The sequence below is a fragment of the Mobula birostris genome, chromosome 14 (assembly GCF_030028105.1).
Source record: "Mobula birostris isolate sMobBir1 chromosome 14, sMobBir1.hap1, whole genome shotgun sequence".
NCBI lineage: Eukaryota > Metazoa > Chordata > Chondrichthyes > Myliobatiformes > Myliobatidae > Mobula > Mobula birostris.
The window spans coordinates 71,857,841-71,883,164 of NC_092383.1; the positions used below are offsets into that span (position 1 = coordinate 71,857,841).

The 25,324-nt window shown below is 38.5% G+C and overlaps 1 protein-coding gene across 6 annotated transcripts in view; it reads left to right on the forward strand.

The window, feature by feature from the left end:
• Positions 1-16,216, forward strand: part of LOC140209516 (copine-8-like) — a 669,962-nt gene extending 653,746 nt beyond the window's left edge. For all 6 annotated transcript variants that reach the window (XM_072277770.1, XM_072277771.1, XM_072277769.1 and 3 more), the window contains 3 exons: positions 7,267-7,324; positions 13,393-13,466; positions 16,028-16,216. In XM_072277770.1, coding sequence (XP_072133871.1) covers positions 7,267-7,324; positions 13,393-13,466; positions 16,028-16,216 — 321 coding nt within the window. The remainder of the gene's footprint in view (positions 1-7,266; positions 7,325-13,392; positions 13,467-16,027) is intronic.
• Positions 16,217-25,324: the final 9,108 nt, after the last annotated feature.

The window sequence follows — 25,324 nt, forward strand, 5'->3', positions numbered from 1 at the left end:
AAGACAAAAAGATCAATGCTATGCACAATACTCCAAATATGACCTCACCAATGTCCAATATAAAAGAAGCATAACCTTACTATTTCTGTATTTAGTTCCTTTACCAAGAAACAATGGTGATCTATTAACTTTCCTAATAATATATTGTATCTATAAATTAATTAATTATGGGTCTTGAGATAAAACACCAGATCCCTCTACATCTCAGAGTTCTGCAATCTCTCAACATTTCAATAGTATGCTTCTCAGCTAACTTTTGTATCTATCTTTGCATCTTCATCTAATATATCTTGCAAAGGCTGAGTTGCCAGCACTGATCCCTGTTACATCTACCTGTTACACCCTGGTAACCAGATAAGGACACATTTATGCCTACTCTCAGTTTACTACCAAGTTAGCTCCTCCAACATAAGCTTTTATTTTCGCCAGTTATCTTCAATGTGGTACCCTCATGTATTTTATTTTCCTAAACTAGTTGTATGCATTTCATGGATGTTGCCTAGGCTTTTGTCTGCCAAAATATACAAGGAGCACAAATCTATTAAGAGCCTTGATATCCGAGCCTTTTGACATATTCCTCAAAGAAAGAGCAACAATACATACTTAAGCTTTGAAAGTATTGAGTATAGTTGTAAAGCTTGTCGATATATATGTGCTTCTCAGTGAATTATTGGTTGTTAATGCATGAACTCTAACTGCTGCACTCCAGTTCAACATCTGATTCATACTAGGTTATAAATTTAAAAGTTGCAGGTGAACTTGTTGCTGACTCGCCCATCCTCTGGGCTTCCCCCCTCCCCCTTTCTTTCTCCCTAGGCCTCCCGTCCTATGATCCTCTCATATCCCTTTTGCCAATCAACTGTCCAGCTCTTGGCTCCATCCCTCCCCCTCCCACTTTCAAATCTCTCACTAGCTCTTCTTTCAGTTAGTGCTGACAAAGGGTCTCGGCCCGAAACGTCGACTGTACCTCTTCCTAGAGATGCTGCTCGGCCTGCTGCATTCACCAGCAACTTTTATGTGTGTTGCTTGAAATTCCAGCATCTGCAGATTTCCTCGTGTTTGCGAGGTTCTAAATTTGTCTTTTTTAAGATAGCTTGTGACTATTTATTCAGATTCATAGTGGCACAGAACTGATACTTTCTCTACTGTTTAAGTTCCTTCACATTCACGACAATAAATTTCAATGCATAATTTAGTTTTAATCACTACTTTCTATCTGTAGTCATTTTTAAAATTCTAAACAGGTTATTGATCCTTGCTACTTTACAAAAAAAAGAAAGACAATGAAAAGAACTTTAATCTTGGCAATGGTTGATAAGATAAATGGGCAGTAAAATAAATAAATTGGATAACCTCTGAGTTAAAAGAAAAGTTCATATAAGCATTTATTATGAATGGATTAAACTTCCCCAATCAGAGGTTTAGTCTTGCTTTGTCGTAAATATAGGAGAGTACTGATTTATGCAACACTTAGCTTTTAAATCAAAGCAACTCTTAGAATTGTCTTTTAATGATATTCTTAGGGACAGGAACTTCCTATGTGTATCTAATAGCTTATTAACAACTTGTTAACATTACCAGGTATATGCAAACTATCTTGAAAGATTCAATAACCTCCCCTGAGCTTTCAAATTATTGATATTTATCAACTTTAATTGCCCAACCATAATTGCCCTTGAACCTACTGCTTGTAAGGCCATTAAAAAGAGTCAACCACACTGGTGGGGTCTGGAGTCACACATAAGCTGGACAAGGTAAAAATGGCATTTTCTTTCCCCTAATGACAAGGTTTTAATTCCACATGCCAATTGTTAACATTATTAAAGTTTTTTTGTTCAGCTTAATTTCCACCTCATTGTTTGAATTTAAAGTCCTTGTCTGTCATGGAGAGATGTGAATTTGAATTGTTGGTCTTAGATCGTAAGACCACAAGACATAGGAGCAAAATTAGGTTATCTGGCCCATTAGGTCTGCTCTACCAATCCATTATGGGTGATTTATTATGCTTCTCAACCCTATTCCCCTGCCATCTTCTTATAACCTTTGACCCCACTCCCCTTACCTATCAACCTCTATTTTAAGTATGCGCAGTGACTTGGCCTCCACAATCATCTGTAGCAATGAATTCCACCTTCTGGGTAAACAAATCCCTTCTCATCTCTGTTCTAAAGGGATGCCCTTGTATTTTGAGGCTGCATCCTCTGGTCCTAGACTCCCCCACTATTGGAAGTGTTCTCTTCACGCCCACTCTATCTAGGACTTTCAATATTTGGTAGGTATCAATGAGATTATTTCCTCCCCCACCCCTTATTTTTTTTAAACACTAGTGAGTATAGGTCAAGAGCCATCAAGTACTCCTCATATGTTAACCCCTTAAGTCGAGTGACATTTGCAATTTTACTGTCCTTCGGGTGAAGGTTATTAAAGGTTCAAAAAACTAGATAATGATAGGAATCTAGAAGATTATAAGGCTAGCAGCAAGGAGCTGAAGGAAGAAATTAGGAGAGCCAGAAGGGGCCATGAGAAGGCCTTGGCAGACAGGATTAAGGAAAACCATATAACCATACAACCATATAACAATTACAGCACGGAAACAGGCCATCTCGGCCCTTCCAGTCCGTGCCGAACTCTTACCCTATCCTATTCCCACCGACCTGCACTCAGCCCATAACCCTCCATACCTTTCCTGTCCATATATCTATCCAATTTAACTTTAAATGACAACATAGAACCTGCCTCAACCACTTCTGCTGGAAGCTCATTCCACACAGCTACCACTCTCTGAGTAAAGCAGTTCCCCCTCATGTTACCCCTAAACTTTTGTCCTCTAATTCTCAACCCATTCCCTCTTGTTTGAATCTTCCCCACTCTCAATGGAAAAAGTCTAACTGCGTCAACTCTGTCAATCCCCCTCATAATTTTAAACACCTCTATTAAGTCTCCCCTCAACCTTCTACGCTCCAAAGAATAAAGACCTAACTTGTTCAACCTTTCTCTGTAACTTAGGAGATGAAACCCAGGCAACATTTTAGTAAACCTCCTCTGTACTCTTTCAATTTTATTGATATCTTTCCTATAATTCGGTGACCAGAACTATACACAATACTCCAGGTTTGGCCTTACCAATGCCTTATACAACAAATTCAACATTACATCCCAACTCCTATACTCAATGCTCTGCTTAATAAAAGCCAGCAAACCAAAAGCTTTCTTCACCACCCTATCCACATGAGATTCCATCTTCAGGGAACTATGCACCATTATTCCTAGATCCCTCTGTTCTAAAGCATTCTTTAATGCCCTACCGTTTACCATGTATGTCCTATTTTGATTAGTTCTACCAAAATGTAGCACCTCACATTTTTCAGCATTAAACTCCATCTGCCATCTTTCCACCCACTCTTCTAACTGTCCTAAATCTCTCTGCATGTTTTGAAAACCTACCTCATCATCCACAACACCACCTATCTTAGTATCATCTGCATTCTTACTAATCCAATTTACCACCCCATCATCTAGATCATTAATATATATTACAAACAACATTGGACAGTACAGATCCCTGAGGCACACCGCTACACACCCTCCTCCAATCTGATACACAGTTATCCACCACTACTCTCTGGCGTCTCCCATCTAGCCACTGCTGAATCCATTTTACTACTTCCATATTAATGCCTAACAATTGAACCTTCTTAACTAACCTTCCGTGTGGAACCTTGTCAAAGGCCTTACTGAAGTCCATATAGACAACATCCACTGCTTTACCCTCATCAACTTTCTTAGTAACCTCATCAAAAAATTCAATAAGATTTCTCAAACATGACCTTCCACGCACAAATCCATGTTGACTGTTCCTAATCAGACCCTGTCTATCCAGAAAATTATATATACCATCTCTAAGAATACTTTCCATCAATTTACCCACCACTGACGTCAAACTCACAAGCCGATAATTGCCAGGTTTACTCTAAGAACCCTTTTTAAACAATGAAACCACATGAGCAATACGCCAATCCTCCGGCACCATCCCCGTTTCTAATGACATTTGAAATATTTCTGTCAGAGCCCCTATTATTTCTACACTAACTTCCCTCAAAGTCCTAGGGAATATCTTGTCCGGACCCGGAGACTTATCCACTTTTATATTCCTTAGAAGTGTCAGTACTTCCTCTTCTTTAATTGTCATACTTTCCATAACTACCCTACTTGTTTCCTTTACCTTACACAATTGAATATCCTTCTCCTTAGTGAATACCGAAGAAAAGAAATTGTTCAAAATCTCCCCCATCTCTTTTGGCTCCGCACATAGCCATCCACTCTGATTCTCCAAGGGACCAATTTTATCTCTCACTATCCTTTTGCCACTAACATAACCGTAGAAACCCTTTGGATTTATTTTCACCTTACTTGCCAAAGCAGCCTCGTATCCTCTTTTAGCTTTTCTAATTTCTTTCTTAAGATTCTTTTTACATTCTTTATATTCCTCGAGTACCTCATTAACTCAAAACTCCAAGTCATTCTACAAATATGTGAAGAGCAAGAGGATAAGACGTGAGAGAATAAGACCAATCAAGTGTGACAGTGGAAAATTGTGTATGGAACCGGAGGAGATGGCAGAGGTACTTAATGAATACTTTGCTTCAGTATTCACTACGGAAAAGGATCTTGGCAATTGTAGGGATGACTTGCAGCAGACTGAAAAGCTTGAACATGTAGATATTAAGGAAGAGGATGTTCTGGAGCTTTTGGAAAGCATCAAGTTGGATAAGTCACTGAGACCGGACGGGATGTACCCCAGGCTACTGTGGGGAGCAAAGGAGGAGATTGCTGAGTCTCTGGTAATGATCTTTGCATCATCAATGAGGATGGGAGAGGTTCCGGAGGATTGGAGGGTTGTGGATGTTGTCCCATTGTTCAAGAAAGGGAGTAGGGATAATCCAGGAAATTATAGACCACTGAGTCTTACTTCAGTGGTTGGTAAGTTGATGGAGAAGATCCTGAGAGGCAGGACTTAAGAACATTTGGAGAGGCATAATATGATTAGGAATAGTCAGCATGGCTTTGTCAAAGGCAGGTCGTGCCTAACGAGCCTGATTGAATTTTTTGAGAATGCAACTAAACACATTGATGAGGGTAGAACAGTAGACATAGTGTATATGGATTTTAGCAAGGTATTTGATAAGGTACCCCATGTAAAGCTTATTGAGAAAGTAAGGAGGCATGGGATCCAAGGGGACATTGCTTTGTGGATCCAGAACTGGCTTGCCCACGGAAGTCAAAGAGTGGTTGTAGATGGGTCATATTCTGCATGGAGGCTGGTGACCAGTGGTGTGCCTCAGGGATCTGTTCTGTGACCCCTACTCTTTGTGATTTTTATAAATGACCTAGATGAGGAAGTGGATGGATGGGTTAGTAAATATGCTGATGACACAAAGGTTGGGGGTGTTGTGGATAGTGCGGAGGGCAGTCAGAGGTTACAGAGTGACATTAATAGGATGCAAAACTGGGCTGAGAAGTGGCAGATGGAGTTCAACCCAGATAAGTGTGAGGTGGTTCATTTTGGTAGGTCAAATATGATGGCAGAATATAGTGTTAATGGCAAGACTCTTGGCAGTGTGGAGGATCAGAGGGATCTTGTGGTCCGAGTCCACAGGACGCTCAAAGCTGCTACGCAGGTTGAATCTGTGGTTAAGACGGCATACGGAGCACTGGCCTTCATCAATCGTGGGATTGAGTTTAAGAGCCGAGAGGTAATGTTGCAGCTATATACGACCCTGGTCAGACCCCACTTGGAGTACTGTGCTCAATTCTGATCACCTCACTACAGGTAGGACATGGAAACCATAGAAAGGGTGCAGAGGAGATTTACAAGAATGTTGCCTGGATTGGGGAGCATGCCTTATGAGAATAGGTTGAGTGAACTCGGCCTTTTCTCCTTGGAGCGACAGAGGATGAGAGGTGACCTGATAGAGGTGTACAAGATAATGAGAGGCATTGATCGTGTGGATAGTCAGAAGTTTTTACCCAAGGCTGAAATGGCTAGCATGAGAGGGCATAGTTTTAAGGTGCCTGGAAGTAGGTACAGAGGGGATGTCAGGGGTATGTTTGAGTGGTAAGTGCAAGGAATGGCCTGTCGGTGACAGTGGTGGAGGTGGAAATGATAAGGTCTTTTAAGAGACTCCTGGATGGATACATGGAGCTTAGAAAAATAGAGGGCTATGGGTAAGCCCAGGTAGTTCTAAGATAGGGACATGTTCGGCACAGTTTTGTGGGCCGCAGGACCTGTATTGTGCTGTAGGTTTTCTATGTTTCTATGAATATGTTACTAGCCTATTAACATAACCACTGCATCACTACCCTGTCCAATCATATGTTGTTACTCTCAAGTAAATTAGGAGGAAGGCTAGCTCTCAAAAATAAAACTAGGGTGCCTGTCTTCTGAATGTCTGACTCTGAAGTCTGAAACAATACAAAGAAATGACAGATTTATTATATGTTTTATTAGAGCATACATTAGCTTGCACTTAATTATTATAGCTTAATTTACAAAATCAATTAACATTATATATTTTGAACAGCTAAGACAGACTTTCAAAATTGGTTATAACTGCTCAGCCATACACATGGTCTATGAATAGGTAACAGAAAAAGTCTAATTTTTTCTTGGCAGTCAACAATTTAATTTATACATACTGCTGTAATCAAAGCAGTTACCTCATATAATTTCAGCAACTGGACCTTCCCACTGAAGTTAAACTGACATTTTATGAACTTCTGCAGCACCCTTTATGTATGCTGATTTGAAATAAAGACAAGGTCTGTGATGACAGATGCACATGAAACAGCAGCATGTGAAGGACATTGGAAAGTACAATTTGTAGTTCGTGGGTCTAGAAATCTCATCACATAGTACATGAGTGTCAGTAGATATTCAAAAACTTGTACTATATGCAGTTAAATTGGGATGTGTCAATCATCTGCTTATTCTGTTCTGGGTTGCAGTGTGGTTAATGTGTCCTAAGACTTTCATGGTACTTTTCACAATTTCAAAATCGAGTCTTTTCCAAAATTGCTATATATCTACCCACTGCAAATAATTGTCTTCTGCTACCACTATTTCAGCTACCACTTCCAAAGGTTCTACTAAAGGCAGTCGTTAAACAGGTTTACCTCATTAGGACACTATCACGTTAATTCTTCAAACTTAAATTGATTCCATTGGACAAGTCCTCAATCTGTTGTATTATTTTTCTCATTATATAGGCTGCTAAACTTCCTATGTCCATTATAATTGTTGGAGTTGGACAGGCAGAATTTGATGGTGAGTAGAATTCACATATTTTTGTTAAGAAGTATCTACAAAGTTTAACTAAAGAGAAAGCTGAAGTGTGAATTTATATGGAATTTAATATCAAGCACCTTGCTCATTAACAATATGAATGAAATTTCTGGAGCCTTGGAAGAATATTGTTGTTAAATGCATAGTAGCTGATTCTATTGAGCATTCATTTCCTTTTCTTAATTAAATGAAGTTATTTTTCTTCGCAATTGAAGTACACATGTGATATTTACTTCATAATGTGAAAATCTTGATAAAAATATTGAGTGCTGTACTTTTAATCTAATCTCAATAACATTTTGCAACAAAATGCATCTCAGTAATGTACCTTAACAGTTTGTCTAACTATTCCATCTAAGCAATTATCACAGATGGTAATTGTTTATGATAAATCTTCAAGCTATTTAATGATTTCCATGGAACTGAACTACATAGATCAGTATGTTTCTTTTACTTTAAACCTCAAATTTCAAAAAGTAATTAATCTCAGTATTGTATATTAAAGTAGGAATCGTTGGGACAATTTCACCATTGACTGAGATCACCATAATCTGCATCGTAAATTAATACACCATTAATTGAGATGGCATTGCATTGCTTATATTATGTGGCACACGTCTCACAATTCTATGACCTGAAAATCTATTTCCTTTCTTCTTTCTTGAATGCCCTGAAGTAATCAAAGTCCAATCAGTTGGGAAGCAGTTTTAACATTCATTCACTGTATATAGATCTGGATGATAAAAGATGGACATGGACCTAAGATTCCATTAGTTCTCACATCAAATCTCAAAGTAATGCATAAATCATGCCATTGAACTGCCAACCAGCTAATCAATTGTTCCTGTGTTTTTTTTTGTAAAGAGTTATACAATTCTGGATTAAAGAGAAATATAACACAAAGCTGTTAGTGCAGTGGTAGGCAAGTAACTTCATTTGCCCACTGACATGTAATTCCACTTCAATCTCACAATGAAATGCAGGTGCTCACACTTAGGCTGGTAATATAAAAAGTAACAAGGTTTCATATGATTTCTCAGCAAACAGTCAAAGACTCCAACCTTAAAGCGGAGCTGAAACTGTGCAGAGAATTCTGAAGGCTCAAGAATAAAGAGTAACTAAAGCCATGCAACAGAAACATGCAGATGTCCATCAAAGTACGACCCTGCACTAATTATGACCTTCATTCATTAGAGAGGTGTGTGTGTGGATGAAAGATAAAATCTATGCTGCAAACCAGCATTTTTAATTCCAATATGTTTTTCTCTTCCCTTTTTACATGGAACATGAAAGTTTTACTTTTTTAATTTATCTTCAGTAATAGGCAAAATTTTATTCTACAAATTATGATCACCCTAAGCTCACTTAATAAGATATTAAAGTTCTGTATTGACTTGTAAAAACACTTCATTCCTATATTCTCTGCAGTTTGTGTAAACCTAGTCTAGACATTAATCTTATTCCATGTAAAGTCAGTACAGTAGTCAACTCAATCACCTACCAGAAAACTCAAAACTAGTTATTATCAGGCTTATTTCACATTACAAATTAACTTGCCCTTTTACATCCCTCTTCCACTGACACCAAAATTCCCTCTGCTGCATCTAACACCCATATTATTCCATGCATCCCATGAACCAAGACCCATTGAAGGTCATGGTTAGATTAAGGCACTCATCAGCAAAATGGAGGAACATAAGACCATAAAATATAGGAGCAGGATTAAGTCTTTCGGTCCATCAAGTCTGCTCTGCCATTACATCATGAATGATTTATTATTCCTCTCAACCCCATTCTTCTGCCTTCTCCCCATAGCCCTTGATGCCTATCAAGAACCTATCAGCCTCCGCATTAAATAGACTCAATGACTTGGCCTCCACAGCTGTCTGTGGCAAAGAACGCCACAGATTCACCACTCTCTAACTAAAGAAATGTTTGCTCTTCTCTGTTCTAAATGGATGTCCCTCTAGTCTAAGGCTGCTCCCTCTGGTCCAAGACGCACCCACTAAAGGAAAACTCTATCCACAATCATTCCATCTATCTATATTTGATAGGTTTCAATGAGATCACCTCCTCATTCTTCTAAACTCCAGTGATTATAATCTCAGAACCATCAAGCACTCCTCATATGTTAACTCTTTCATTCCTGGGATCATTCTCGTGAATCTCCTCTGGACCCTCTGAATTGCCAGCACACCTTTCCTTGGATAAGAGGTCCAAACCTGCTCACAATATGACAAGTGCAGTCTGAACAATACCTTACAAAGCCTCAATATTACATCTTTGCTTTGGTATTCTCACTCTCTTGAAATGAATGCTAATATTGCATTAGCCTTCCTTACCACTGACACAACCGGCAAGTTAACCTTTAGGGAATCCTACACATGGACTCCCAAGTCCCCTTATATGTCTGATTTCTGATTTTTTCCCCCATTTAGAAAATAATCTATGTCTTTATTCCTTATACCGAAGTGCATAACCCTGCATTTCGCCACGTTATATTCCATCTGCTACTTCTTTGCCCATTCTCCAAATCTGTCTAAGTCCTTCTGCAGACATATTGCTTCCTCAACACTACTTGCCCCTACACCAACCTTTGTGTCTTCTGCAACCTTGGCCACAAAGTCATCAATTCTTTCATCCAAATGATTGAGATATAACATGAAAAGAAGCGGTACCAACACCAACCCCTGCAGAATACTACTAGTCACCAGCAGCCAACCAGAAAGGGCACCCTTTATTCCCACTCTTTGCCCCGTGCCAGGCAGCCATTCTTCTATACATGTTAGTATCTTTCCTGTAATACAGTGGGATCTTATCTTGTTAAGTAGCCTCATGTGCAGCACCTTGTCAAAGGCCTTCTGAAAATCCATAACATTCACTGACTCTACTTTGTCTGTCCTACCTGTTACTTCCTCAAAGAATTCCAACAGATTTGTCAGGCAAAATTTCCTCTTAAGGAAACCATGCTGGGTTTTGCCCATTTTAAGACCATAAGACCATAAGACAAAGGAGCAGAAGTCGGCCATTCAGCCCATCGAGTCTGCTCCGCCAGTTTATCATGAGCTGATCCATTCTCCCATTTAGTCCCACTCCCCCGCCTTCTCTCCATAACCTTTGATGCCCTGGCTACTCAGATACCTATCAATCTCTGCTTTAAATACACCCAATGACTTGGCCTCCACTGCTGCCCGTGGCAACAAATCCCATAGATTCACCATCCTCTGACTCAAAAAATTTCTTCGCATTTCTGTTCTGAATGGGCGCCCTTCAATCCTTAAGTCATGCCCTCTCGTACTAGACTCCCCCATCATGGGAAACAACTTTACCACATCCACTCTGTCCATGCCTTTCAACATTCGAAATGTTTCTATGAGGTCTCCCCTCATTCTTCTAAACTCCAAGGAATACAGTCCAAGAGCGGACAAACGTTCCTCATATGTTAACCCTCTCATTCCCAGAATCATTCTAGTGAATCTTCTCTGTACCGTCTCCAACGTCAGCACATCCTTTCTTAAATAAGGAGACCAAAACTGCCCACAGTACTCCAAGTGAGGTCTCACCAACGCCTTATAGAGCCTCAACATCACATCCCTGCTCCTATACTCTATTCCTCTAGAAATAAATGCCAACATTGCATTCGCCTTCTTCACCACCGACTCAACCTGGAGGTTAACCTTAAGGGTATACTGTACGAGGACTCCCAAGTCCCATTGCATCTCAGAACTTTGAATTCTTTCCCCATTTAAATAATGGTCTGCCAATTTATTTCTTCTGCTAAAGTACATAACCATACACTTTCCAACATTGTATTTCATTTGCTTCTTCTTTGCCCATTCTTCCAATCTATCCAAGTCTCTCTGCAGACTCTCTGTTTCCTCAGCACTACCGGCCCCTCCACCTATCTTCGTATCGTCAGCAAACTTAGCCACAAAGCCATCTATTCCATAATCCAAATCGTTGATGTACAATGTAAAAAGAAGCGGCCCCTGTGGAACACCACTGGTAACCAGCAGCCAACCAGAATAGGATTCCTTTATTTCCACTCTCTGTTTCCTGCCAATCAGCCAACGCTCTATCCATGTATGTAACTTTCCTGTAATTCCATGGGCTCTTATCTTGTTAAGTAGCCTCATGTGTGGCACCTTGTCAAAGGCCTTTTGAAAATCCAAATATACAACATCCACTGCATCTCCCTTGTCTAGCCTACTTGTAATTTCCTCAAGGAATTGTAAAAGGTTTGTCAGGCAGGACTTTCCTTTAAGGAATCCATGCTGAGTTCTGCCTATCTTGTCATATGCCTCCAGGTACTCTGTAACCTCATCCTTGACAATCGACTCCAACAATTTCCCAACCACCGATGTCAAGCTAACAGGTCTATAATTTCCTTTTTGCTTCCTTGCCCCCTTCTTAAATAGCGGAGTGACATTTTACCATCTGCCTCCAAGTACCCTGAAGCCTCATCCTTAATATTGGACTCTAACATCTTCCCAACCACTGAGGTCAGGCTAAATGTTCTTTCTTCTGCTTCCCTCCCTTCTTAAAGAGTGGAGTGACATTTGCAATTTTCCAGTCCTCCAGAATCATTCCAGGATCTTGTGATTCCTGAAAGATCATTGCTAATGCTTCACAATCTCTTCACCTACTTCTTTCGGAACCCTTGGGGGTAGTTCATCTGGTCCAGTTGATTTATCTACCTTCAGACTCCTCAGCTTTCCAAGCACCTTCTCCTTAGTAACAGCAACGACACTCACTTCTGCCCATTGACACTCTGGTATTTCTGGCACTCTCTACCTTCCCACTAATTTTTGCTATAATATTTGCCCATTCTTTTGCTTTTATGCTGTCTTTGACCTCCTTTGTCAGCCACGGTTGCCTCAGCCTCCCTTTAGAATACTTCTTCATCTTTGTGATGTATCTTTCCTCCACCTTCCAAATTGCTCCGCTGTGACTTCCCTCAGTGAACCATTCCCACACCACAACCACCACCCCCCCACGCCTCCGCCTAGCAGTATACTTATTATTGAGGGTAATGGCAACAGGGGTACTCTGCACTGGCAGCCTATTCCCTTTCCCTCTTCTGACAGTCACCCAGTATCTTCATCCTTCACCTTAGGAGTGACTATGTACCTCTCTGTAGCTTCCATCTATCACCTCCTCATTTTCCCGTATGCGCCAAAGGTCATCCAGCTGCTGCTCCATTTCCTTAACATGGTGTCTGAGGAGCTGTAGCTCGGTGCACTTCACACAGGGGTAGGTATCAGGGAGACGAGCAGTCTCCCAAAGTTCCCACATCTCACATACGGAACTTATCTCTAACTCTGGACCCATTCTCACCACACTAACTATATACTAACAGAAAAGAAAACTTAATAGGAACTTACTTAGAACCTCCGCCTGTGCTTGCCTCAGCCTGTTGAGCCAAAGCCTGTCTGCTCTAACGTGTCCACTCCCACAATGGTCGTTCTGCTTACACCGTGCTTCTTTTTGTTGTCCCCTGCTGAGTGCCTAATAGTTCGTTATGGTTGCAACCCACCAAAAAGCCCCGAAAGGCCCCAGGCTCTGTTTATACCTCATGGTGCCTCACCAGCAATTACCCTCTTGTACAGATTGCAGCCCGCATGTTCTTATTGTCGTTACACCATGGCCCCAGGACAATCCTCTAACACCGCAGGTTACACAGGTCATCTCAAGATAAAGACATTTTTGGTAAATTGGAAATATCAGAAGATCAAGCCAAATATGCCGGATATTTAGCAGAATAACCATGTTTTAAACCAATGAGTGCAATTGGTTAGTAATCTGGCCATTGATTGATCCATGAGACATTTCATGTCCATAGCACGAAGTGATTTCAACAAACCTAATTTCAGTTAAATCAACCTCCACAACATTTTCTACTCACTTACTAACAGGTAAAATTAAGTATGCTGCCAAAACAGCCAGTGCACCTGAACAACACGATATTGTGAGCCAAAAGAGAATTATGCAACAGCAGATAGTTTCTGCAACTTACATTTGCTGCAAAATTTGTTATTCATTGTTTGTAGCTATGGTGGAATTGGATGGAGATGATATCAGAATATCTTCACGGGGGAAACTCGCAGAGAGAGATATTGTACAGGTATGTGTTTGGATGAAGAATTGGCATGGTGTATGTGACTTATGCAAACTCGTCGTAGCTTGCAAGATTTTTATGATGCTTGTCAGGGCGGCTGCTTCCCCTGGTTGAGCAGTATGGAACCAGGTGTATAGTGTCAGCATAAATGGGGGCCAGTTTGAAATTGCATTGAGGAGGTGTGGTTTTAGAAGCCCATATGCTGTGGAAGTATAGTCATTAATTCAGAAGGGAAACTGATAACTTTCTGAACATTAAAAAAGTTAAGTGATATGTGCATACAGCTGGGAAATAAAACTGAGTTAGAAGATAAGTCATAGTCTTAATGAATGGCAGGACATGTTGGAAATGCCAAACGGCCTACTCTCACTCTAAATTTTTAAATAACATAAGCCACACACACAAAATGCTGGAGCAACTCACCAGGTCAGACAGCATCCACAGAAGTAAATAAATTATCGACATTTTAGGCTGACACCCTTCTTCAAGTCCCAAAGCAGGGTCTCGGCCCGAAATGTCGACTGTTTATTCATTTCCATGGGTCCTGAAGTAGGCTCTCAGCTCAAAACTTTGACTGTTTATTCATTTCTATGGATGCTGCCTGACCTGCTAAGTTCCACCAGCATTTTGGGTGTGTTGCTCTGGATTTCCAGTATCTGTAAAATTTGTAATGTTCTTAAGTAACGTGTTCTTCAAAATTCAAATTTTGAAAAATACTTAAGATCAGCAGAGTTAGATGTATGTTAAAAAAGATAGTTCAAAAATCCATCTGGTATCATGGCCTTTGCATGCCATGTTGAGGCTGAAATTTGCTGAAGACTTTTTTGGTATGTTCTAGAATATTCCAGTACCCTGTAAGCTCAAAATTTTTATTCCCTGTAAGAGCTGACAACAGTCTATCAGAGGGCAAGACGCACAACAAGAACAGCAGGTTATCCCCTTCACTATTAGATTTAAAAATTGAGAAATGGCAAAAAAGAGGGCCGAGTATGAGAGCAAATTTAAAATTTAATCAGGCACAGGAAGAAGGTTAATGAGAGGAAAAATAATGGACTTAAGTAAAGAAAAACAATGAAAAGATAAAGAAAGAAAATCTTATAATTCCAAAATGGCAATTTTAAAAATCTATATTAAATTCAAGAAATGAGTCATCAGAATTTTAATTATTCATTTTCGGCACTAAACTTGATTGGTAGTCATTAACAATTATTGCATTATTAAAGGTTACTTGCAAGACTGGGGGAAATTACTGAGAACGTGAAACAACTTCATAAAACTCTCAGGCAGGCTAAAAGTGAGTGCTGTCCTCAGAAGCAGCGATTGACAGAAATTATAATTACCCAGCAGTTTGTGGTGATTGGCAGTTCTTGGGACTTCTCCTCGCACCACAAGTTACTGGCTTGTTTGCACAGATTCTGGTCAGATGCATCTGAATTTCTGGTTTTATAAAGCACTGTAGCGCTTTTCCTTATATTGAAGTGGATAAAATACACAAGACCTGAAACAAGATTTAAATGGCATTTAAACAGAATACAAATATTTCAAAGGAAAGAACCACAGTTGAAAGCATAGCAGAGATTTACAGCACAGATGGAGGCCCTTTATCCTATTACGTAGAATAAAGCAATCAGAAAAATATCCTTTGCAACTTGGCTAAGCCATGGTGAAATATCAGGCAGGACAGAATGGAATCTGTGAAGGAATTTAAATGTGGAATGGCATGCATAAAGTGTCTTTAATATTATAGGACTTGGGAAGAAGATAAGTGTGCATATACTTTCATGTTATTGGATGGGGTATGCCTTCGCTTATACTGTCTTGGATCAACCCTGGGAATTAGTATGGTTAAATAATTGCTCAGTTACAGAACAGTTTCCCAGTAAGGTAATGTGCAATGTGGCCCATGCTATAATCATTTTAAAAAATGGTTTTGAATCTGAGAGTGTTGCAATTTCCCCTCGCTGTAAGCTCTGTAACTTTAATGTCATCTCATGTGTACCTAGTGTATTATTTAGTAATACGTAGCCCAAGTAATGCTTGCCTCTTTCAACTTCACTGCCTTGGCAGAACAGATGGCCTACCAACTGAGGAACCATCCGCTGTTCTTCCCAATAAAGTCAATATGAGCAAATAAGACTCAGATGGACTTTGCAATGGGTGTGCGTGGGGTGGAAGGGGGAGTGGTGGTGATAGGCCACCTGACAAACTTAATAAAAAAACACCCCGAGGATAAACTTGAAATAATGCAATGGGAAAATAGTGATCTAATCCAAGAAATCTATTGGATGATCCAGAGAAAAAAAATCTAGATGTATTCTGGTGCTTTGGGATAATGTGATGTGGGCAAAGTTGAAAGTTATATCAAATAATAATGCTGTATGAACCGTCAATTTAATTCAAAGCAGTGCTGACATGATTCAAACTCTTAAACTTGTGTCATTTTGCATTATTCACATAGTTTCAGTCTTTTCGTTATTGTCTGCACGACCTGCTGAAAATAATTTTGTTTAATTGGAACTAATGTTTCTTCCCCAAAAGACTGTGTTAATAATATTTTTTTCTTTCAGTTTGTGCCATTTCGAGATTACATTGACCGCACAGGAAATCATGTGCTTAGCATGGCACGACTGGCTAAGGACGTTCTAGCTGAGATCCCAGACCAATTTATTTCCTACATGAAAACTCGAGGCATCAAGCCCAATCCTGCACCACCTCCATACACACCTACTGGCCTTGGTCTTCATACACAGATCTGACAGACCCCATTTCCAGGATATTTAGACTTGCCAAGAGTGGCTTGTGATGTTTAATATGTTGGCTACTCTTCTGCTGTAGTCAGATGCCACGAAAAGAGAACCTCTTGCAATGTTTCATGTACTCAATTGTATGATTTGTTCTACAAATGCAGTAAGTGTTGAATGACTGAGGTTAACCAAAATAAAGGACCCTTTCTATAGTCATTGAGGAAGACCGACTAATAAAGAAAGTTGCCAGGCACTCTGAATTGGTTGTAAAGACTTGTACTGGATTTTCAGAAATGAAGGTTTAGAAATCCACTCAAGGAGTGAAGCCAACTAATGGATGTGAAATACAGTGAGTAAAAAAATGCAGAAAAAAATTGAGGATTTGCAAGTGGTTTACTTACTGAGTATTTTAATGACATAGGTACTGTTTGAAAATTGTCTGTTTTGTCTTTTGAAGTTTACGAATTGATTCTTTCTACAATCTAACTGGTTTATATAATGCTAAAGCTCTTTTAGCCAATTGTTTGGAAAATCAATGGGAACTTGTCATGCATCATTGTTTGCCGCATCTACTGTTGCTTTTGTTTTGCAGATCGCGTGATTTGTTTGGAAGCTCCTTTAGACCAAATCAGTTCAATTTTAAAGCTGTTATGTACGGCTTACTGTGAATCCTGTGATCTGAGTGCAGCCAGTCCATAAAATGTGGTAGATGTGAGAATAAAGATGATAATTAGAAAGAACAGAAAAGCAGTCTTTTCCACAAAGGGCAGAGCTTTCAACTTCCCTAGTGAGGAGGAGAGATATGAAAAAACTATTCTGAATTGGCCACCTGCTGATTTTCCAGGAAAACTGGGACTAATGCAAAGCTGGCAGCTATCCATCTTACACTCCTTGCCAAGCTTCTCAGTTCTGCCCCAAAGTATTTAACTTTTCATTTTGTTCCCGATTAATCACAGTCAAGTCTTTTTTTCCTAAATCAGCAACTTTATTTTAATGATGAGTTCTAAACCAAGTACATTAATTCCAGCTCTCCATTCTGGTCCTTATTTTTTACATTAAAATTATATCATTCTATAATAGAGACAATCAATGATTGGATTATGACAAACGTTTTGTATGTAGACTTGCTTCAAAGCACAATATGAGAAATATAGTAGTATTATTACACTACCATGGCTGCTGTTGAGGCAGTAGAGATTTATAATCACATTTCACATTATTTGCATGAATTCTGCTTGGTTCCTCGTGTAATTTTGGATCTTTTTTGCATCTCACTGTCAGGCCTCTACATAATATTTTCCATAAAATTCCACAGGCTCATGTGCAGCAGCAGTTGTGGTTTTCAACTTTGAATCAATTTGTAATATGACTTTTTGCAGGATATGAATGATAATAATTTCATCTCTAGTGCTCTTTATGTCCTGGTTTTTGAAGTATCAAAGATAAGCTATTTTCCATATTATTTCCTAAATTAGATACTCTATGCTCTAGAATGACTTGGAGTGGAGAGACACCGCACACCATCACTACACATCACCTAGTGTCACTTCATGTACATACAATCAGTCTATGTATATAACAGTTACTTGTATTTTGTATTTGTACATTGTATTTTGTAGAACTGATTTTATATTTATATTTGTTGTGTTTTTATTAAGTTCTTAATGCTTATTATGTTTTTATGCTGCATTGGATCCAGAGTGACAATCATTTCATTTTCCTTTACATTTGTACACTGAAGGATGACAAAAAACAATCTTGAATCTTAATAACAATGTCTGACCTGCTTAATATAACTCAACACTTAACATACAACAAAAATAATTTCAATTTTCCAATCTTTAACAATACATAAGTAACAAGTTTTTACCTTGTACTATGAATAACATCAAAACTTTTAATGAGAAGTGTCACAATGAAAGAAATGTCAATGCAAGGTATTGCTTGTCTATTGTACCTTGAAAAAATGCTGAGTAGAATATTTCCCTGAAAGGCATTATTCATTTACAGAGAGCTTCCTTTATCAAGTCTCTCTAGAGCATAAGGTTTACAGTATTGATTAATCTCATCACAGCTTTCCTACAACAGGCAGTTAGATTCAGCAAAGTTCTCACAACTGATCCTTTTTTCCTATTATTCATTCACAGCTCATGGATATTTCTGGCAAAATCAGCATTTATTTCCTATCTCTGATGCCCTTTGATCTGAGTTACTCAGGAAGCTACTGCCAAGAGTAATTGCCAAGAGCTAGCTGCTTTGATGTAGATCTGGAGCCATGCAGGCCATAAGGGAAATTTCTGATCTGAAATTAAGGTTCTTTTTACTATAAATCAGCAGTTTTATGGCCACCATTATTAGTATTATCTTTTATTCAAGATTCTTATCCAACAGTTTAAAAGACCTTGGCTGCTTTGGTGGATTTCAAATGTCTCTGGCATACCAGCACATTAAGAGAAAACTAACCTATGAAATTCAATGCTAGAAGCAGTTTCCAAGCTGCAATTTTTGTGGTTGATTCTGGAAGAAAAGATAAGAACAAATAGGTTCTATACCCAATCAGTACTATTATTGTTATCATTGGTGTTATTTCCTACACTGATAGAACATTCAAAACTATAGATTAATGGTAAAAGTTTTATGAATTATTATATTCATCTACATCAATCTGTATTTTAATTCAAGGCTCCATGAGCAATTCACCCTGGCTTTCCAGCCAGAGTGAATGAGACCTGCAGCTGATAGGTAATGGTGGGATATCTGTTAGGTCAGCCCTTAATGGACCAGAAGCAGCTGGAGTACTGTAATGTTTGGTTCCATGAATAGTCACAGTTTTCTCTTATCTTCAAAATGAAATGTTTATTCTGTTTCTCTTCCTACAGGTGCAGCCAGACAACCTAAGTATTTCCAGCATTTTCTGTTTTGTTTAAATTTTATCCTGCATTTCTTTCCTTTTTTATTACAGGCTGATGTTGCCCCTTATTCCATGCCAAAGGTGGCCCCACTTGCTAGAGTAGATATCATCTAATAAATAGCCATGATTGAAGAAGCAGGTAGTTCATAATCTCATATTATACTTTCTCAGCCCAAGTGGAAAGTTTCCTCCAACTGGCAAAAAATCATCTAAAATTCATGTCAGCATTTATGAATAAACCTTGAAACAACGGAGATGAAATACCTCTGTGGCTGATCTGCAATTAATAATACCTCTTGGGCAGTACTATTACCTCAGAATCAAATGTCTAGCAAATATTAATGCATAGGCCCTTTTCATTCTATTAGCCATATTTCTGGAATGTACTGATTAAGGCACCAAGCTGATTGCTTTGAACATACTGTTTCAAGTATTGTATTCACACCTGTGTGAAGAAAATTTGTGTTTGTTATTATTCACCAAAGTATGAATATTAATAGAATTTAGCAGAAAAGGCCATTTGTCTCAGTGTTTCCATACCTGCTTTCTTTCCATCCCATCATGCATCTCATCTCTCTGCATGAACCTTCAATCAACAGCATGCCAAAAATATTTACATTCATGGCCATTTAGATGTGGTTGAACATTCTTAAATCCCTACCTACTCTACATATGCTAATTTGAGTAATTAACCAAGCTTGTCATTTCAGTGGTAATATTTGGATTTCCGTTATAAGGAATATTCTTTATTACCACATATGATGTGAATTATCTTAACAAATCAAATGTTAAAAATCTCAAGACTTCAATCATTGTTGATATGAAAGCCAAATTCAGATGTAATACTGTATGCTCTTGTTCTGAGAACTGATGAAAGAACAATGGTAGAAACAGTATCACATGATAAAAATATTGTTTTCATAAATGACATTTAACAGCAATGAATTTTATTTCTAATAGTAAAAGTTATGCTTTCAAAATGGTCATTTCCTAAAAGAGGAGCAATTTATGTGAACAGGAATATGACAGCAATGTTGTTGATGATTTTGAGCCACTCAGTAAGAGACATCATCAAATAAAATGGTCCTTTCTACAAGCCCTGTCAGACGACTAATTGAACATGCTTTACAAACTGGAATTTTCATTCATCTGCAATGTTTTTGGGTTCTCTGGTCATGAATTACAGGGGCTAAAAAAAAGTCCTGTCCCTTATTTTTTTTGATGATTCTCTATTAAGCTGTTTCCTAAAGGCCACTAAGTGACAAGGGGTGTTGACTTCTGAAGGTCAGACCTCAACTTCAGCTCATTTTTCACTAAAGCAGAATTTCTCTTTCCTGTGGTATCTATTACAATGGCAATCATATTAACAACAAATGCAGTTTTTGAGGGGTGTGAAAAGGGTCTTGGTTTGCAGCACTCTGAGTGTAGGTGTTAGTGAATCAGCCGCTGCTTCACACCCATGCTTCATCATCACCAATTGTACTTGATAATCCAACCCTGAATTCAGCTTATACATGCATTGGTTCATCTGCAATGAAGATACAGCAAATAAAGGCTTAATTCATTCATGTCCCCAAAATTGAGGCAAATCCAGTGGAGTGAGGCTTCCAGGCACCACTGAGAGGCACTCCAGATCCCAGTCAATTCCATGCACACAGAGCTACCAAAATATTTTTTGTGAATGAAGACCGTGATCAGCTACTGTACAGAGTTGTCGTAGCTTTGTAGCATTTTCTAGCACCACAGCAACACCTGATGGTAGTGGTAGACAAGCGTTCATCATTGCTCTAGAACAAATGATTGCCATATCACTTTCTTCCTTAGTTGCAGAGAGATGGTGAAAGATCTGGACTTAGTGTTTAGATCAGAATGATCATCAAACTTTATTGATATAAGCTTGATATAAGCATTTTGTTTCTTTTTCTGATAAATGGAGAGAATTTGTGAAAAAAAAAGCCAGTAATGGCCTGCTTGGAATACGTTTCATATGTAAGTCTGTAATGTTGGCCCAGACTAGCAAAAAAGTAGTTTTCCAAAGCATTTCACAGTCTAGAAGTGTATATAATTTAGGCAAGGTTGTTGATGGCTATTAGAAAGGGTAGGTTTCATCTCTGCAAGCTGGAAGAGACTAACCTTAAGATGAAAATAAATCATGTCAGGTATGAATTTGTCCTCTGCCAAATGTCCTAAATGATTCCAATGGAATGACATGTGAAAAAGGAAGTATAACAGCAATGCCTCACTACCCTGTGCATTTAGCACAAATGGCCAAGGACAGCTTTCTGTATATGTCCCCTGCCTAGCTTCTAGTCTTGTCTCTGTCTATATTTATCATTTCCCCTTGATCTCAAAAGAGCTGGAAATGGGCTGGTTTCTGGAGCAGAGTGATAAGACTGAGTAAGTGACCATCTCCAATTGTTGTAGCTCTATGTGCTGATGAAAGATGAATTCTGTGTTCCTGGCTTCTTATAGATACTGCTTTCCATTTCAATGCGTATGCCTAGATCACAGTAGATGAATCCGATTCCAGTACTTGTTTTACTTAGCATGGGTCATCTGAATGTTAGCCATGTAAAAGTGCTTAGAGGTTTAGGCCTGATCTTCAGAATTCAGCATCCCAACAATTACAAATGAACTGAACTTGCTATATCTCTCATTTCTACATCTCTACAAATCTCCAAACATTGTGATGAAATCTCAAAATGACATTATTGAAGACATAATGTATGATTACTTACTACCTGTAACTCTGCTGGCATTTGGAGCAGCAGTGTAGGTCCTCCATCTCTTGTGGTGTTCAGAGCTTCCTTCATCATTTCAGTAGCTTCCTCTTGGTTTTCACTGCTGTCAGTCATGCAAGTCCCAAGTGGAGACTCAGGAATACCATCGCACTCAGGTGTAGAAGGATTCTTCATTGCTGTTTCTGTAACAATTTTGTTTTACCAGTCATGGTTGTTACCCCTGAGCTGAACCTCCAAACCTGGAGGACTGGTTTACCACTCTTAGTCCGGCCTCTACCCTTTGACCTTTTTGGCATGGGTGACCCCGCAAGAGCCAAAGCATAAGGTCCTGACTACAGTCAACATGGCTCTCTGGGTCACTGAGGCACGCAAACCTCCAAACCATGACAAGGTTGTGGTCCACTTGGAGGAATATATGATTAATGTACCATTTAATCCTCTGTTTTATCACTTCCCTCTCTTACATGATTATTATCCTGAATCGGAAGCACATAAATGTGCAGGGATATGGACCATGTGCGGGCAGAAGAGATTAGTTTAATTTAATATCACTTAGCATCCTTTTAGCAAAATGGCTAGTTCCTCTGCTGTACTGTTCTATGTTCTACATGACTCTTTTTCCTTTCGTTTCATTGTATAATTGTAAAAAGTATTTGGGGGTGGAAAAAGTGGGGAGGGGAGAATGATGAGTCAAAGGAATAGCACATTTTGATTAGTATATTAATAGGCACTTAAACTGACATTAATCATCATCATCATCATCATCATTATGCGCCCTGTCGTATGATGTGGGCGATCACGGTCTTCCATTTGTCTTTAATCTGAGAAGTTACTAATAAGCTCTTCAAAACTATTGCCTGTTCATCCCTTGATGGAACTCATGGATGGCATGTGCTGTTGAGCACATGACACTCAAACACTTTAAAAAATGATGAGTCCAGCATTGAGTTAAAGTCAGAAGAATGAAAATAAAACATTTTTGTTGGTTGGTTGTAAGGATATTTCATTCCGGTTCAGCATGGGGAATGAAGAATTTATGAATTATGAATCCATACAAATTTTTAAAAACCTCTATTTCGTGGATCTTGCTAGTAAAGATGTGTTTTTCTGGTTACATTTCTTTAGAATTGAAATTAATCCTAGCAGGAAAATAGAGTGTGACATTAAAGTTCTATGTACATTTATTATCAAAATAAGTATACATTTTACAACCTTGAGATTCGTCTCCTTACCTTGACAAATATCCAGAGATCTCTGAATCTGATTCAATGCAACAGGCATGTGTGAACACAAGCAGTGCACATATGTATCATACAGACATGTACAAGCATATATGCACATTTGCAAGTAATCACATATTAGGAGACACACACACACACACACACAAAGCAACTGCACGCAAGCATATGAAAGTGAAAAATGGCAGACTGATTTGACCCTCTAGACCCTAGTAGAAACAGGGTTAATGTTTCAGATTTAAGACATTTTGTCTGTTCTGATGAAGACCCTTAAATCTGAATCATTAACTCTATTTCTAGCATTTTCTCTTTTATATGCATTCTCTCTCTCTCTCTCTCTCTCTCTCTCTCTCATTCTCTCTCCCCCTTCTACCCCCTCTCTTTCTCTCTCACTTACAAACATATATATATATACACACTGTAGACTATATATACTATACATCTAATATTAAATTATACATAAATGAAAGCCTGTATGGTAGAATAAATAAAGTGGGAATTGCTATAATTTAGACTTCATTAAAATCATTTATCATTTTTCTCAGTGTACATTGTAATTCATCCTTCACTCCAATAAGATTCTTTCAATACTAATTTCTAAACAGTTAATGAAACAAATGCCTGGAGCTGGCAAACTATAAATGCATTAATGAAGCTTTGCCATTTACAGAGAATAACTCCCCATCAAATAATGGATAACCTGAGCAGTGAATGCCAGGGCTCACTTATGGGTCTTCAATTATGTGTAGGAGTATTTTGCATTGGTTCCAACTCTAAATGGAAAAAACATGAGGCATCTGCTCCATTTTATTTTTTCTGTAACCTTTTATACGTTTTAGTAACAAAAGAAACATACACAATGATAATGCCTCTATCAATATTCAGAGTCTGAAGCAGGTTTCAATCTGCATTTCTTCCCCTGTTGTCTGTTATATACGTATAAAATATGCTGATCATAGTATTTAGAAAAAAATCATGAAGTCTTAAATATTATTAGACAATCCCAGAATTAAACAGCAGACCTAGTGGTTAGTATTTTTGATTGGATCATTTTTGTTTTAAAACTGATTATATTTTTCTGAAATCTTTTCTTCTGATTCCTTTTATGAACTTAACCATAATCATATGTTAATCCTTCAGATTACAGATCATTATTTACTATGACACTTCCTAAAGGCAAAATAAACACAGAACTAAATCAAATCCTCATACAAAAAAGAGATCATGGATACATGCAAGTGACTTTGAAGTTGGTAACTTTAACCTAATTGTGTTCACCGCTACAAACCACATAAGCATTGCTTTTTACAACAGCTAATGAAGATCGCAATCCAATCACTGGATTTTACTTGTTTTCATCTATCTAAATGGGTTTTCACTTGAAAGATCTCTTGTATTGAACTCTCAAGATGGAAGTACATTCACAATGCTAAAACTCCTGTGCTGTTTTCCATTCTAGACAACTGTCCTAATTTACAGGTCCAAAGCAAAATTCTCATCTGGAGATGTTTTGCTATTTTGTTTTGCAATTACTGTGGCATATAACTTGAGGAACAGTGCTACATCTACCACTTATGCATTTGTGTTCTTTCAGACTCAACCAATTACAGAATATTAGCACATTTTATTTTTTTCTTGAAAATTTCAGGTAATTATTCCATGCCATGCCAAACTGTTATTTATTCTGCCTAGTCCCGTTGACCTGACCTGGACCATAACCCTCCATACCCCTCCCATCCATGTACTTACCCAGACTTCTTTTAAATGGTGCAATTGAACCTGTATCCACCATTTCAACATTTTGTTAATTTGCATTAACACCTAAATTGTCTCTCACTCTCCTCTACTTTTCAACTCCTCACAAGGTTTTTCCCTCTCCAGTTTTTCTGCATCTTAAATAATTAATCTCAAACTATTCCAAGTTCTGATGAAATATCAATGATTTGAATATTAATTCTGTTCCTCTTCCCACAGATGCTGACAGACTTGTTGAATTTGCTTTCCTCTTTTATTACAGATATGTGGCTTTTAGATGAATTTGCTTTTCTATTATTGCAGCTTTAATTTGACTATCCAATGGCATTGTGAAACATCAACAATACACTATCCAACTATTTGGAAATGTCAATCATTAGGTGTCTAGCTCACCAGGGATTGTTTGACTACCCACTCATCAGGGTCCTGGCTAATGCTCGTCCTATTGACTCATCTGGGCTAGTGCTCCTGGTGT